This window comes from Hypanus sabinus, chromosome X2 (assembly GCF_030144855.1).
Source record: "Hypanus sabinus isolate sHypSab1 chromosome X2, sHypSab1.hap1, whole genome shotgun sequence".
Taxonomy (NCBI): Eukaryota; Metazoa; Chordata; class Chondrichthyes; order Myliobatiformes; family Dasyatidae; genus Hypanus; species Hypanus sabinus.
Genome location: NC_082739.1, coordinates 8,047,517 through 8,061,803, shown reverse-complemented (window position 1 = coordinate 8,061,803; position 14,287 = coordinate 8,047,517). Strand labels below are relative to the sequence as shown.

Below are 14,287 nucleotides of genomic sequence, written 5' to 3'. Positions count from 1 at the left end.
TGCCTGTTCTCCATCTCCCTCTTTCTTTCTCCCTTGGCTTCCCATCCCATGATCCTTTCCCTTCTCTATCCAGCTCTGTATCCCTTTTGCCAATCATCTTTCCGGCTCTCAGCTTCACCCCACCCCCTCTAGTCTTCTCCTATTATTTTGCATTTTCCCTTTCCCCTCCCCCTCCTACTTTCAAATCTCTTACTATCTTTCCTTACAGTTAGTCCTGACGAAGGGTCTCGGCCCGAAACGTTGACAATGCTTCTCCCTATAGATGCTGCCTGGCCTGCTGTGTTCCACCAGCATTTTGTGTGTGTTGCACTTCTGTGTATCCATTTCCACTACAATGGTGATATTAAAATTGTGAAATTACTGAAAAGACTCAGTAGGTCAGGCAACTCCTGTAAAGAGAACTGCCACGATTGCCAGGTCATGTGTAAAATACAATGGGTTTCCAATCCTGTTTCTAACATGCCAGTCATTGAGCAAACTATTTCATGTGTAGTTTTTAAGAGCAGTGGTTCCCATTGAAATTGTGTGCTTATTCATTGTAGTGTGTACAAGTAATTATTTTGAACTTACAGTTGCCTACACATTTCTAATACACTAGTTTTGGAAAATCAGGACAAATTTTATTCATCAGGTTGTTGCATGGATTGTAGCACTTGATAAGTTTCAGCTTTCTAGTAGGATCTTCACAGACAAAGAAACAAATAGTGGGGCTGGAGGGGTGAGGGACTCGAGTAGTTCTGAATGTTCTGAAATCCAGAATACCAGACTCAGTTTGAAATCCAGCAATGTTTCTGTTCGCGGATGGAATTGATGTAGGTGCTCTGGGTGTAGCCTCATTGAGACCTGACGTTAATTGGATGACCACTTTTCTCCATCTGTAGCAAGCGAGATTCCCCAGTGGCCGATCATTATAATTCCACTCCCCATTGCCATTCTGAAATGTTAGTACATGGCCTCCTTTACTGCCACAATAAGGCCACTCTCAGGTTGGAGGAGCAGCCCCTCCAATTCCAGTTGGGTAGCCTCCAACCTAACAGCATTAACATAAATTTCTCTAACATCTGGCAATATCTTCCCTTCTCCATTTATGCATTTCCCATTGTGGCTGCCCTCTTCTCCCTTCTCTTCTCACCTGTGTATCATCTCCCTCTAGTGCCCTTCCTTCCCTTTTTCCCATGGTTCACTCTCCTATCAGATTCCTCCTCCAGCCTTTTACCTTTTCCAGCTATCACCTCTCAGCTTCTCACTTCATTCCTCCTCCCCCACTCACCAACCTATTTCCCTCACCTGGCTTCACCTATCACCTGCCAACTTGTACTCCTTCCCTCCTCTCTTTCTTATTCTGGCCTGTTCTCCCTTTGGGTCTCACCCCAGAAAATCAGCTGTTCATTCCTCTCCATAGATACTGCCTTACCTTATGAGTTTCTCCAGCATGCTGTGTGTGTTCCTCTGGATTTCCAGTATCTGCAGGATCTCTTGTTGTATAGGAACTGCTTTAACTTGCAAATAAAGGCTTTAAATAAAATAATACTTAAACGAAACAAAGTTAGAGGCATCCTGCTGTTAAAGTAATTAGGCTAGACTGACACTATTACTTAAAGCCTAACGAGTGTACAGGGAGGTGGGATGAAATGTGGCTCTTGTTTCTTGTAGTAAAGTCTCAGTGGGTGAGATAGATATAGATGTGAAATGTCACTTAATCCATCATGGTCACCCATCCAAGAATCAGTTAAGTTTCTACTCCCTACTCATAAGAATTTTAAGTTTTTAAAATCTGTTTTGCAATGAACATTCTTAGTGGTAAGCTATTTTATCATAAATTCTACTTAATTTTTTTTTCTCTCTGGTGTAATCTCTGTTACCTGTACAGAGTTTGAAGATGTTGCTGAGTTCATGGATGAAGTCATCGTTATGTTAAAGGCAGATGAAGAGGTCAGGACATTCAATGAAGTCATATTTCCAGTGTTGGACATATTATTGCACCGGATTAAAGAATTGGATCTTTGCCATGTAATGCTGTACAGCTATCTGGATATTCTTCTTTATTTCACTCGACAGTTTGATCTAGCACAAGTAAGAAATCTCTAAAATTCTGTCCTATTTTGCTGGGGTTTTATTTTAGTTTGGCCTTGTTTCTGTTAACTTGATGTAGGATAAGTGGTTGAGTATTCTAATCTGTTAGATGCATTCCTAAAATACCATTCAACTCAGCTGTCCAGACATTTATAATGTGTATTGATTGCTATTGGTTTATTATTGTCACCTGTGCCAAGATACAACGGAATGCTTGTCTTGCATTCTGTTTATACAGATCAAATCATTACACAGTGCATTGAGCTAGAATAAGATAAAATGATAACAATGCAGAATAAAGTGTAAAAGCTACCGAAAGAGTACAGTGCAGGTAAACAATAAAGTGCCAATTGAAGATTAGTAGATATATTCTCCGGGTCCTTCGGTTTCCTCCCACAGTCCAAAGATGTACTGGGTAGGTTAATTGGTCATTGTAAATTGTCCCATAATTGGGTTAGGGTTCGTGTTAATCTGGTTTGTTGGGGGTTGCTGGGGCAGCGTGGCTTGAAGGGCCTACTCAATGCTGTATGGCTAAACAAAGAATATTTCATGAGTAAAACAAATTTCTTATTCTGTTCTACCATTGTATCTATGTTACTTGCATTGTGGGACAATCTTGTCCACTGGTTCAACTAAAATCTTTGAGTAATGTTGTTCGAAGATGGGTGTTATATCTGTCCTGGTTTCATTGAATCTTTAAATACAGGCACTGGATTGATTGATCTTGTATTTCAACTTGATAATTTTTTTTACATAGAATTCAATTTAGAATATAACTTGCTCCTAGTATATTGTAGCAATTAATGAGTGCACTATTCCAGACTAGTAATGAAAAATTCAAACTATCATGGTGATTCCAGACATCTTGATGTACAGAATGGGAAGTTGTTTGCAAGGTGTGCTCTTTTGATTATTTGTTTGAACAGAAAAATGAACGCAGCATAGATTACTTCTGTTGTGCTGTAGAGACAAAGATTGCTATATTAACTTTGGAAGTAACCCTGAGGAATGTTAAACATTAGCGCCTCATTTCTTCACGCTTAAACCAAAAATAGCTTATATGATTAAAGCTACTTTAGAAATGTAACTGTAAAATAGCTTTATTTTCTTGTTCTTCCTGTTCTTGTTCAGCTCTTAATAAATTGCTGACTTGAACTGGTTCCATGGCTTTCAGTTTTCCACAGCTACTTTCTTCAAATGCTTGTATTTTGGGTGTACTATGCTGGAACTCAGCACAGCTAGTCTCACAAACCCTCACTCAACTTTGCACAGCTTTGTATTCATATCCCAGCTCTGCCTTTCTCAAGACATTAAATTACCAATCCTTCCCTTGATGCAAAATGCTAATCTTTGTACCAATCACAAACAAGTCCTTTGTTTTTATTTTTATTTAGTAAAACATTTATTTAGAGATAGAACATGGTAGGAGGCCCTTCCGATTCATTGAGATCACATCACCCAATTACATCCTTGTGACTAATTAACCTACTAACTTGTATGTTTTTGGAGTGTGGGAGGAAACTGAAGCACTTGGATAAAACCCCTCGGTTCATGTGGAAAACATACAAGCTCCTGACAGGGAGCGGCTGAATTGAACCCAGGTCACTGGTGCTGTAATAACTCTGTCACCCTCCATTATTTCTTGATGTTATTTTACTATCCTACCTTATTGTGAGGTAGTGGTAAAAACCATTTATTTGTATAATCTTTGGGACCCTTCCACAGGTTTTAATGTGGCTGCTAATTATTTTTAAAATGTGTAGATACAATTGGTGCTGCTTGGTTGCATATTTAGATTCTATATTAGATTTTTTATAAATCTGTGAATTTCAATGTAATTATTTCCTTAAATCTGTCAATAGGCTTTCTTGACATACATTGAACCAAAGGATTCAAAAAATGGTAACATGTACCAGCAGACCCTGCTGGGAACTGTCCTGAATATTTCTTGTTTGCTGAAGACTCCAGGATTGGTGGAAAGTCACTTATATTTTTTAAACCCATCACGGTCTAGTCCTCAGGAAATAAAAGTTCAAGAGTCAAATATTCACCAGGTACGTGTTTTGCAGGCTAGTTTCTTTGAGGGGCTGTAACATAGTGTGGTGCATTCAATTTGTTGTTTCCCATCATTTTCATTTCAGATGGCCGTACTCTGCTTCAGGCTGGAGGATAGATTGCAAACATTAGTTTTGTTTCAGCACGCAAGAGGCTCAAGAATTGTCAATGTCTTTTCAAAGGTCATCCATTAGTAGAGAGCCTATGGCTTCTCTTGCCTCCCATAATTTCATCATCCAACCCCACAACGTCCCTAACCACAATCTGGCAGAAACTTCTGCACAACAAATAGGTGCCAGAATCCAAAGAGAATTTCCCCTTATTAAACTCAATCCTGAGACTCTGGTCGTTTGTAATGGACTTGCTACTGACAAAATTAAACTAGTGTCTAGGTAACTGGCAAAAAGATCAGGATTGAGCATTGTGTTCTTCCCTTTTGTAATTGTGTTGCATTCTGATTAATGGTCATCAGTTGAGTCGTTGGTCTCATGTCTGTTTCTTTAATTTGATTAAGTTTGTGTATTATTCATGTATGTGATGTGCACAGTATTATATCCAGCAGCCTGTTCCATACATTGTTGCAAATCAACATATCTTAATCAGTGGCATGTCATTTATGCCATACAAGTGTCAGGTAATGGCTATCAACGAGACAGATCTTAATTACATTGTTTGTATGCATAGGTTAGATTAGGTATATATTGTGATGTACAATTTTCCACCACCTTGGACCTAAGAAACTTAGTACCCAGTATAAAAACAGCTTGGTTATTCATCATTCCATTCCCTATATAAACACTGCTTCTATTAAGATAAACCATTTCTGTAGCAGTTTAGCAATGTGATAAATATTCCACAACCCAGTGGTACTTATTTTACGTCAGACTCATGACACCTTCCATTACAAAAGGTGCATACTCCATTTTCATAGATGTTCAGTAAATATATGAATGTCATTTTTGTGAATTATTTCCTGTTGTATGGTTCTCTCTAAATTTTCTTGAATTATCCAAGTTTTCCACTTGTTTGGCTAAGTAAAAATGTTTTTTAAGTTATTGCAGGCAGATTGCAATGTGTTCTTTCAACTTCTCAGAATTCTGGTGGAACACAGCAGGCCAGGCAACATCTATAGGAAGAAGTAGAGTCAACGATTCAGTCCGAGACCCTTCGTCAGTAGGACCCAAAACGTCGACTGTACTTCTCCCTATAGACGCTGCCTGGCCTGCTGCGTTCCACCAGCATTTTGTGTGTGTTGCTTGAATTTCCAGCATCTGCATATTTCCTTGTGTTTGCGTCTTTCAGCTTCTGTTTGGTCATTGGTGTTTTCCCATCATGACACCCCCTCCCCTCCCACACATAAAATACTACAAAAGCAAGTATGTTTCAAGTTCAAACTTTTTTGGATATAGTTTAATGTGCAGATTTCTGTGGGTTGCAGTTCCCTTCTACACAAAAGCATCTGAACTGGTCTGAAATTATTAAGGTTTAAGCATAGCCATGACCAAGTGCACAGATGGATATTGTGCAAAATTTAAATAGTTTTTGGCCAACGTTGTTACACTGTTGCCTGTAGACATTTACTATGGGGTATTCTAAATAGTCTGAAAATCAAAATGTAGTGCAGATGTAACAAAAACTAAACACTGGGAAAAACTTATCAAGTTGGGCAGTAGTTGAGAAAAGAAATGATCAACATTTCAGGTCTGAGACCCTTGGGATATGTTCTGTGATATTACTCGTAAATATAGATTCTTTATTGAGTTATTCCATTAAACATGGTGTTAATAGTGGCTAAGCATGTATTTGTTTAGATCACGAGTCTAATAGTTATAAAACTTGGTCTTTAAATTTCATTTTGATTCCCATTGTCATTTAGTGTGCAAACAGATTTACAGTGAATTCTTATTAGATTTGTGGCTTGTTGCTTTGCCTCATTTTGAGTACTAGTTTTCCTGCAGCTTACATCAGACGTTGTACTTTTTTTTTTACAGTTCATGGTTCAACTTCATGACAAAATTCATCAGATTCTGCGGAACCTCATCCAGCTTTCCCCGGATACAAAACATGGCATCCTCTCCTGGCTTGGAAACTGTTTCCATGCCAACTCTGGGCGGACAAAAATCTGGGCCAACCAGATGCCAGATCTCTTCTTCCAAATGTATGTGTCGGATGCCTTCTTCCTGAACCTTGGTGCTGCTTTGCTGAAACTCTGCCAACCTTTCTGCAAACCAAAGTCGCCAAAGCTTCTAACATTTAACCCTACTTATTGTTCCTTGAAAGAACTGAATGAAGAAGAACAGAAAAGTAGAAATGTGCATATGAAAGGTATGAGCTGAAATGGGAATGGGTGGCTTTTTTACTACTGTCTAATTGTACTTTTGATTGGGGTTAAGATTAATGTACACCATCTTCCACAAGCTCTTTGTGCAAATTGTTTTTGCTGTATTCATTAGAATTTTTGTCCTTGGTTTTAGGAACAGCTTCTTCCCCACTGTCATCAGATTTCTTTGTTCTCTTATAAGTGTCTCGCCCTCCCTCTCCCCTTCCCCATTTTTAATTATATATTGTAATATACTGCTGCTACAAAACAATATATTTCACAACATATGCCAATGATATTAAAAATCTGATTCTGGGTATATAAAAACAAAAGCCCACCTGATATTGCAGCAGACATACTGAAGGAAATATGGGAATTTCAAAGCACTGCATCAACAACAATGGCCTGATGGCAGTGATTACTGTAAGTAGACGTAATTGGGGAGGGAAGAGGAGTTGGTGGGTTGAGGTGACAATTAGGGTGAAGAAGAGGTTGACTATAGAAAGAACAGGTGACTGATCAAAGCAGCAGTTAGGGAGAGAGGGTGTTGGATATACTGGCTTCCTGTAAGTATCCTTCACTGTTCTTGATAATCTAGTCAAGCTAAAGGAGCTAAGCGTGTTATTTGCATGTGAAAAGTGGCTGACAAATGTTTCGAACATGGGCACCAGAAATCACTTCTGATGTGTTAACTATGTAGTGGGTGTTACACTTCTAGTTCTGTTGACAAATACAGATTTTTCTTCATAGTAAACAGTGAAGCCAGCATTCCCTCTAATGTTTTTTACAGCTGTGCCGGCCAACCATTGCTCTGAGCAGGATATGTTTTACACTGCCTGAAAAATGCGCAGCACTTTAAGTGTTTTATTTTGTAATATGCAAACAAGAATATTCAGAGTGAAAATTGAAAAATCACATACTTTTTATTGACACTGACAATGTAAATATGTTGAAGCTCTAAAAAGTTCCAAAGTAATGCATGGATTATATTCATTAACACAATTCCAGGTGATTTCACAATTATATTAGCATAATTTCAAAATTATAATAACATTATATAAAAGAAAATTCCAGCTGCATGGCAATAAAGGCTATGTGCCTGGGAGCATTTCAGTTACTATGTGACCGAGCACCCATGCAGCTTAAGGAAACAATGATTGGAACCATATTAATACCTGTAAAACGTGTACAAGCTCACTGAATTTTGTGTCTATAATACACGGTGTGTAAATTATTAAGCCTTAATTCAGAAAATCTCTCTCCAATGAATCACATTGAGCAAAATTTTAAAGCAGGAAAAACTGCTTTCTGAGATCTTTTTATTTCTTTGCATTAGGCTTGGATAAGGAGACCTGCTTGATTCCAATGCCACAGGGACTGGAACCACCATTTGCTGAAACGTACAACTTGGTCACAGAGAATTTAATTTTGACTCAGTTTGCTTTGCGCTTGGGTTTTCACAGGTACTGAGAAAATGCATAAATAGTTCAAATGTAAGAAATTGTGTAAGCCTGAAAGCTGAGTAATATCATCAGAATTTAGTTTTCCTGTTCTTTCCATAGATAGGGAGGTTTAACTACTCTAAAATGAAATGAAATCTTATTTTTGGGGTGACTCGGCTACTAGTTTGGATGTCAATGATCAACTGTGAGTGAACAATGGAGTGGCTACAAAGCCTCATCGTTTTGATATTTTAAATGAGGATGTGTGAATTCATGCAGTCAGTAAGAACAGTAAAAGTATTGAATATTTATGAATATGGTAGTTTTCGAGCTGTAGAATGCTGCTCACCATCACATGTTAGAAATCATAGAATATATTTTGGTGAATCTGGATATTAAAAATAATAAAACAAAATCACTTGGCAAATCAAGCAACATGCGTAGAAAGTGAAACAAGATTTAATGTTTCTGGTCGAAGAGCCTCTGTCAGAACTTTATCCTATCCATCCTACCCTTGTCCTCTTTGTAATTAAAAAGTTAATTTACTTTCTCTTTCTCTCCGCTGATGAAGGGTCTTTGACCTAAAACATTAACACTCTTCCTCCAGATGTGGCTGATATGCTGAATGTTACCAGCATCATCTGTATTTATTTAAGGTAAAGGTAGCATTGTGGTCAAATGTTCTGTGTTGAAACTCAAATGAAGTAAGTTGTGTCCTGGAAATTCATTGATTATCTGCTAATAAGTATTTGGGTATAGGAGATAAATGGAAAGGATTGTTTTTAAAGGGTGATTTTTAGCATATGATCCCTCATTGACTAAGTAGCTGATGATGGTCAAATTGAAAGTGGAGAGAACTTTTTTCAGTCATTTTTGCGATTTATTACTTATTATTTCGACAATCTCCAGTGTTCAGAGTTATATAAATTCTCTTTAAAATTGGAATTGACTTAATTGATGTCTTAACTAACTTACAGATTCGTAACTTTGAAAAGCCAATATGAGCATTAAGAATGCAGTTACTGTTATACTACTGTGACTTACTTTTTCTTTAGAATTGCATGTTTAAGTTCAGGCATTGGAAAACAGCCTGATCTGAAGACAGAATTTCTCACTTTCTATCATGGGATTTTTCTGGAATGCAATGCCTCTGTGGGATCTCCCCAAGAATGCATTTTCACACAATAAACTCTCAGTGCTGCAACTGTATTTTCTATTTTTCAGATTACATGACCAAATGATAAAGATGAACCAGAGCCTGCATCGGCTGCAGGTTGCCTGGAGGGAAGCACAGCAGACTTCCAATCCAGCTGCAGACAACCTGCGTGAGCAATTTGAACGGCTGATGACTATATACTTATCAACTAAAGCAGCAGCCACAGAGCCACAAATGCTCCAGAACTGTATGAACCTGCAGATCTCCAGCTCAACAATATTGGTCCAGTTTTCGCTAGGCAATCAAGGAACAGAATACATGGAGGTGAAATTCCCTCTTCTGGAAGTGGAATACTGCATGCTTTCTCATGTTCCAGGTATATAGCATGTCCTAACAGTGACTTAAGCACATTGATATGATCCTGTGGCTGCTGAATCAATGATATTTTTTAAGCTGATATTAATGCACAGTGGCCTCTTTATTAGGTACCTCCTGCACCTAATAAAGTGGCCGCTGAGTGTATATTCATGATCTTCTGCTGCTGTAGCCCATCCACTTCAAGGCTCAAGGTGCTGTGCATTCAGGGATGCTCTTCTGCACACCAGTGTTGTAACATGTGTCACCTTCCTGTCAGCTTGAACCCATCTGGACATTCTCTGACCTATCTCATTGACAAGGCTTTTTCACCTACTTAAGTGCCACCTACTGTATGTTTTTGTTTTTTGCACTATTTTCTGTATAAGAGACTGTTGTACGTGACAATCCCAGGAGATCAGCAGTTTCTGAGATACTCAAATCACCCCATCTGACACCAACAATCATTCCACAGTCAAAGTCACTTAGATCACATTTCTTCCCTATCCTGATGTTTGTTCTGAGCAACAACTGAATCTCTTGACTATGTCTGCATCCTTTTATGTGTTGAGTTGCTGTCACATGATTGGCTTATTAGATATTTGCATTAATGAGCAGGTGTACAGATTTACCTAATAATATGGCCACTGAGTGCAGATCTTTTATAGATAAATGTAATCAAGGATAGGAAGCCATATTAGGTGAATAAAACTGAAATAAAAAACAGGCCATGATCTTGCTGAAACAGTGTTTTAGAGCTAAAAGTTTATCTATGCAGATGGTGTGTCTTTGTCTTTGGACACTACAAAGTAGTGGTTGCCAGTGTAATTTCATTGATAATTGTTTATTTTATTATTAAAATGAGTGTGCATTATTAAATTGAGATTCAGTTGTTGCTCCCTTGTGCTAGCCAAGTGATATTGAAGCTGTATAATCCTCTTGAAAAAGTGGGTGTGCTGTTTAATTTTTTTTGCTTACCATCTTTATGACTTTGTGTTTTCTTTTCTTATTCTCAATTACAATTAGCATACATCCCATGCCTTTTTGCTGCTTTAACTCTGCACACATGAGCATGGCTAAGGGTGAATTATTTTTTGTTTATAATGAAGGATTAGTCTATCTTTTAATGTAATATTGTTCACTAGGCTTATAAGTGCATCTCACTCCCATTATCTTGCTTCTTTATGGTAAATTAATATCCTGAGCTCATCTTTCTTCACCTAGGTTTCACAAACCCACCAACGACCCCAGATTCCTGGTTACTTTTACCTCCAAGATTTTAATTATGCAGTCTGCTGAGATATTTGGTTCATATCTAGTGTTATTTAGCCCTATTTAGGTGTGGCTTTCTTAATTATGGTAGAGCCAGTGTGTACTGAAAAAGCAAATGCCTACTTTCAAAGATTCAAAATACATTTCTTGTCAAAGTATGTTTGCAGATATGCAACCCTGAGATTTGCTTTCCCCACAAACAGCCATAAAACAAAGAAAAGCCATGGAACCCGTTTAAAGAAAAACATCAAACACTGCCCCCGGCGCAAAAAAAATCGCGCAAATGGCAACAAAAAAACAAGCGAAGAACACAGAATTTAAAACAAAACATTGATAGAGTCCAGGCATATTCAGCTCAGTGTTATCTGCAAAGCGCTCCGATTCAATATTGCCCAAAATAGCAATTTTAAACAAGGGAGCGACCAGAAACCCATCGTAATGTGAACTACAGAGTCAAATTCACAAAATGCATCGACTAAACCTTGCCCGAGATTCAGAACTCCAGCACTCTCCTCAGACAGCTTCGAGGGATATAGAGAGCTTTTGAAAGTCACGCAGACACCTTCCTCCAGCAGCAGTGAGCTAGAGGCTGGTAGATGGCGCTGAAAACCCCCTTGTCTTCTGCACTCGTCTCGATGATTTCAATCTTCTTTGGTGCTTTAATCAGTGAGATCAACAACAAATGGAGTAGATCATGGGCTCATGAACCTTCTCGAGGCCTGACGGAGCACCCTTGGAGACAGCAAAGTGCCAGATTGCTCAATCGGCCTGAAAAAAACCCACCAAAATGTAGATCACAGGCTCCACCAATAACAGAATCACATTTGAAAGAAAACGAAGATGTGAAAGAAGTAGTTTCGTGACTGTGGAGGATGTCGCCCTTGGTTGTTTTGCTTGCTGGCGCCATCCAGACCATAGGATCATTTTCCAGAATGCCACCTAACTGAATAATGGAGTTTGATGAGTGGGAGTGGTGGGTAGTTTGTTACAGTGTATTTTTTTGTTCAGTTGCTGTGATCCAAATTTTTACTTCTAAGTATGTAAGCAGAATTTATAATCATTGCAATTACCAGGTCTGTCTTATCTTTTTGGGCAGAGTGGCATTAGAAGTGTCGATGCAATGGTTATATTAGAATTTTGGAATAGTAGGATCTAATTACCTGTAAACCCTTTTCATATCAACATAATTTGCTGAGGAAGATTGTAAAGTACTTTCTAGTTAATAAAGTACACTGATTATTTTGATATAGTCACTATTGTATTTCTTTGTCACAGAATTCTTTGCTGAAAATCTGGGAGATTTTTTCATCTTCTTACGAAGATTTGCAGATGACATTCTGGAAACTACAGGCGATTCCCTGGAACAGCCTCTAAACTTTGTCACTGTATTCATGGGTAACGTAGAGAGGTAAAGGCCAGGAACTTTTTCAATTTGCTGGTGGGCCTTGCACCATCAGCAATGTGTAAGCCTTAACTCCCAATGCAAAATCTGCTATATTTATTATATGCTAATACTGCACTCTTCCATTACACAACAAGTTCCAGTAGCAAGCACCTTCAGAGAAGTTACAGCAAGGATGGATGATCAATTGTGTTCCTCCTCCGTCGCAATAAGATACCTAGTGACCAAGTTCCAGAGGAACAGCCCTTTCTTGATTGTTGCATTGCTATTACATTTCCCTAATCAATTGTACAAATGAGATTTAATTTTGAACTAATATTCCTAAATATGCTAAGAATTAAATTCACACTGCCCAAATTCATCTTTCTTCAATGTAATGCATTACATTGATCTGGGCAGTGTTTAGACTCTGCTGTTTACTGAGGGACTTGATGTCCAACTTGCCTCTTGCTCCACCTGAACACTTATTTACCAAAGTAACATTTTCTGCACGTTCAAAGTTCAAAATAAATTTTATTATCAAGGTACACATATGTTATCATTTACAATCCTGCGATTAATTTTCTTGTAGGCATGTTCAACAAATATATAGAACAATAACTAGAACAGGATCAATGAAAGATCAACCAGAGTCCAGAAGATGACAAACTCTGCAAATGCAAATATAAATGAATAGCAATAAATAACGAGAACATGAGATAACAAGATAAAGAGTCCTTAAACGCTGGAGGAACTCAGCAGGCCAGGCAGCATCTATGGAAAAGAGTAAACAGTCAATGTTTCGGGCTAAGGCCCTTCATCAGGACTGGAGGGAAAAATGATGTGAATTCAGAGCAAGAAGATGGGTGAGGGGAGGAAGAGATACAAGGTGATAGGTGAAACTGGGAGAGGGGAAGGGGTGGAGTAAGGAGCTGGGAAGTTGATTGGTGTAAGAGATAAAGGGCTGGAGAAGGGGGAATCTGAAAGGAGAGGTTAGAAAACCATAAAAGGGATAGGGGAAGAGCACCAGAGGGAGGTGATGGGCAGGTAAGGTTGCTTAGTGATGGGATTCCGTTGGAGTTGTCAGAAGTTATGGAGAATTGTACTGGACACGGAGGCTAGTGGGATAGTAGGTCAGGGCAAGACTAGCCCCATTCCCAGTGGAGTGGAGGGAAGATAGGACGAGGGCAGACATGCGCAAAATGGAAGAAATGCAGGTGAGGGGCAATGTTGATGTTGGAGGAAGGAAAGCCCCTTTTTATCCAGGATCTCTGTATTTAGTAGCACTCATCTTCCCATTAATCCTGACCAGATTTCCAGTTTCTGTTGCTGAAAAGGATCTCCACAAAATGACGCTACCTCCACCATGCTTTACAGTCGTAATGATCTTACCTGGCCAATTTGGCAGTATTTGATTTATGCCACATGTACCACTTAATGTTGAGGCTAAAAATTTCCACTTTAGTCTCATCTGATACGATTGGACCTTGCAGAGAGAGGGATATTTACAATATTCTTATTCACTGTAAACAGGTGATCCTCCAATTTTCTACATCAACAAATTGGATGAGTTGGGAGGGTGAGGACAGTTAGCATAGTAGTTACAAAGGAGATGAATACTTGTTCAGCCTAATTTTGTTTCTTAATTAAACTGTTGACCGATTTTGGAATTTTCCTTTTGATTTGACATGATGCACAATGTTTTGTAGATTTGCTCAAAAATCCTACTTCAATATATTATAAATTTAGAAAACGAGACAGTAAAATGCGAAAATGGTTATTGAGGACTCAATACTTTTTCAAGGCACTGTAGGTATGATAATCTGAATGGTCATGTCCACAGTATCCATTGATTACTCTCCAAAATGAGGCATGCAGAATTGTTTCCCTCCACTAGAAGAAGCTATAGATTTAATCTTTTTTTGAGGCATATCAGTAAGGTTAATCTCTTAACTTCAGCAGTTCAGTGATGGACTTTATCTTGAAATTCCAACCTTGCCTGCAACTTAGCATGCACAGTGAAGATTTTCTCTTTCCCAAAACTTTAGATAGGCTTAATAACAGCAGTATGAGAGAAGGCACATTGAGCACTATCATTTAAATTGGGTATTTGTACTTTTTTAAAAAAAAATTCTAGTTTAAAAAAAAGTAGGCAAACTTTTGTGCTTTATTTTGTTGCTGACCATTATAAGAAGTCCAATGTTTATTTCTCCTCAGTTGTGAAGCTGGTGGAT

At 38.4% G+C, this 14,287-nt stretch overlaps 1 protein-coding gene across 5 annotated transcripts in view; it reads left to right on the top strand.

The window, feature by feature from the left end:
• ube4a (ubiquitination factor E4A (UFD2 homolog, yeast)) overlaps positions 1 to 14,287 on the top strand; it is an 81,135-nt gene that overhangs the window by 31,652 nt on the left and 35,196 nt on the right. For all 5 annotated transcript variants that reach the window (XM_059956892.1, XM_059956890.1, XM_059956891.1 and 2 more), the window contains 6 exons: positions 1,871 to 2,073; positions 3,936 to 4,127; positions 6,120 to 6,453; positions 7,785 to 7,911; positions 9,115 to 9,422; positions 11,948 to 12,080. In XM_059956892.1, coding sequence (XP_059812875.1) covers positions 1,871 to 2,073; positions 3,936 to 4,127; positions 6,120 to 6,453; positions 7,785 to 7,911; positions 9,115 to 9,422; positions 11,948 to 12,080 — 1,297 coding nt within the window. The remainder of the gene's footprint in view (positions 1 to 1,870; positions 2,074 to 3,935; positions 4,128 to 6,119; positions 6,454 to 7,784; positions 7,912 to 9,114; positions 9,423 to 11,947; positions 12,081 to 14,287) is intronic.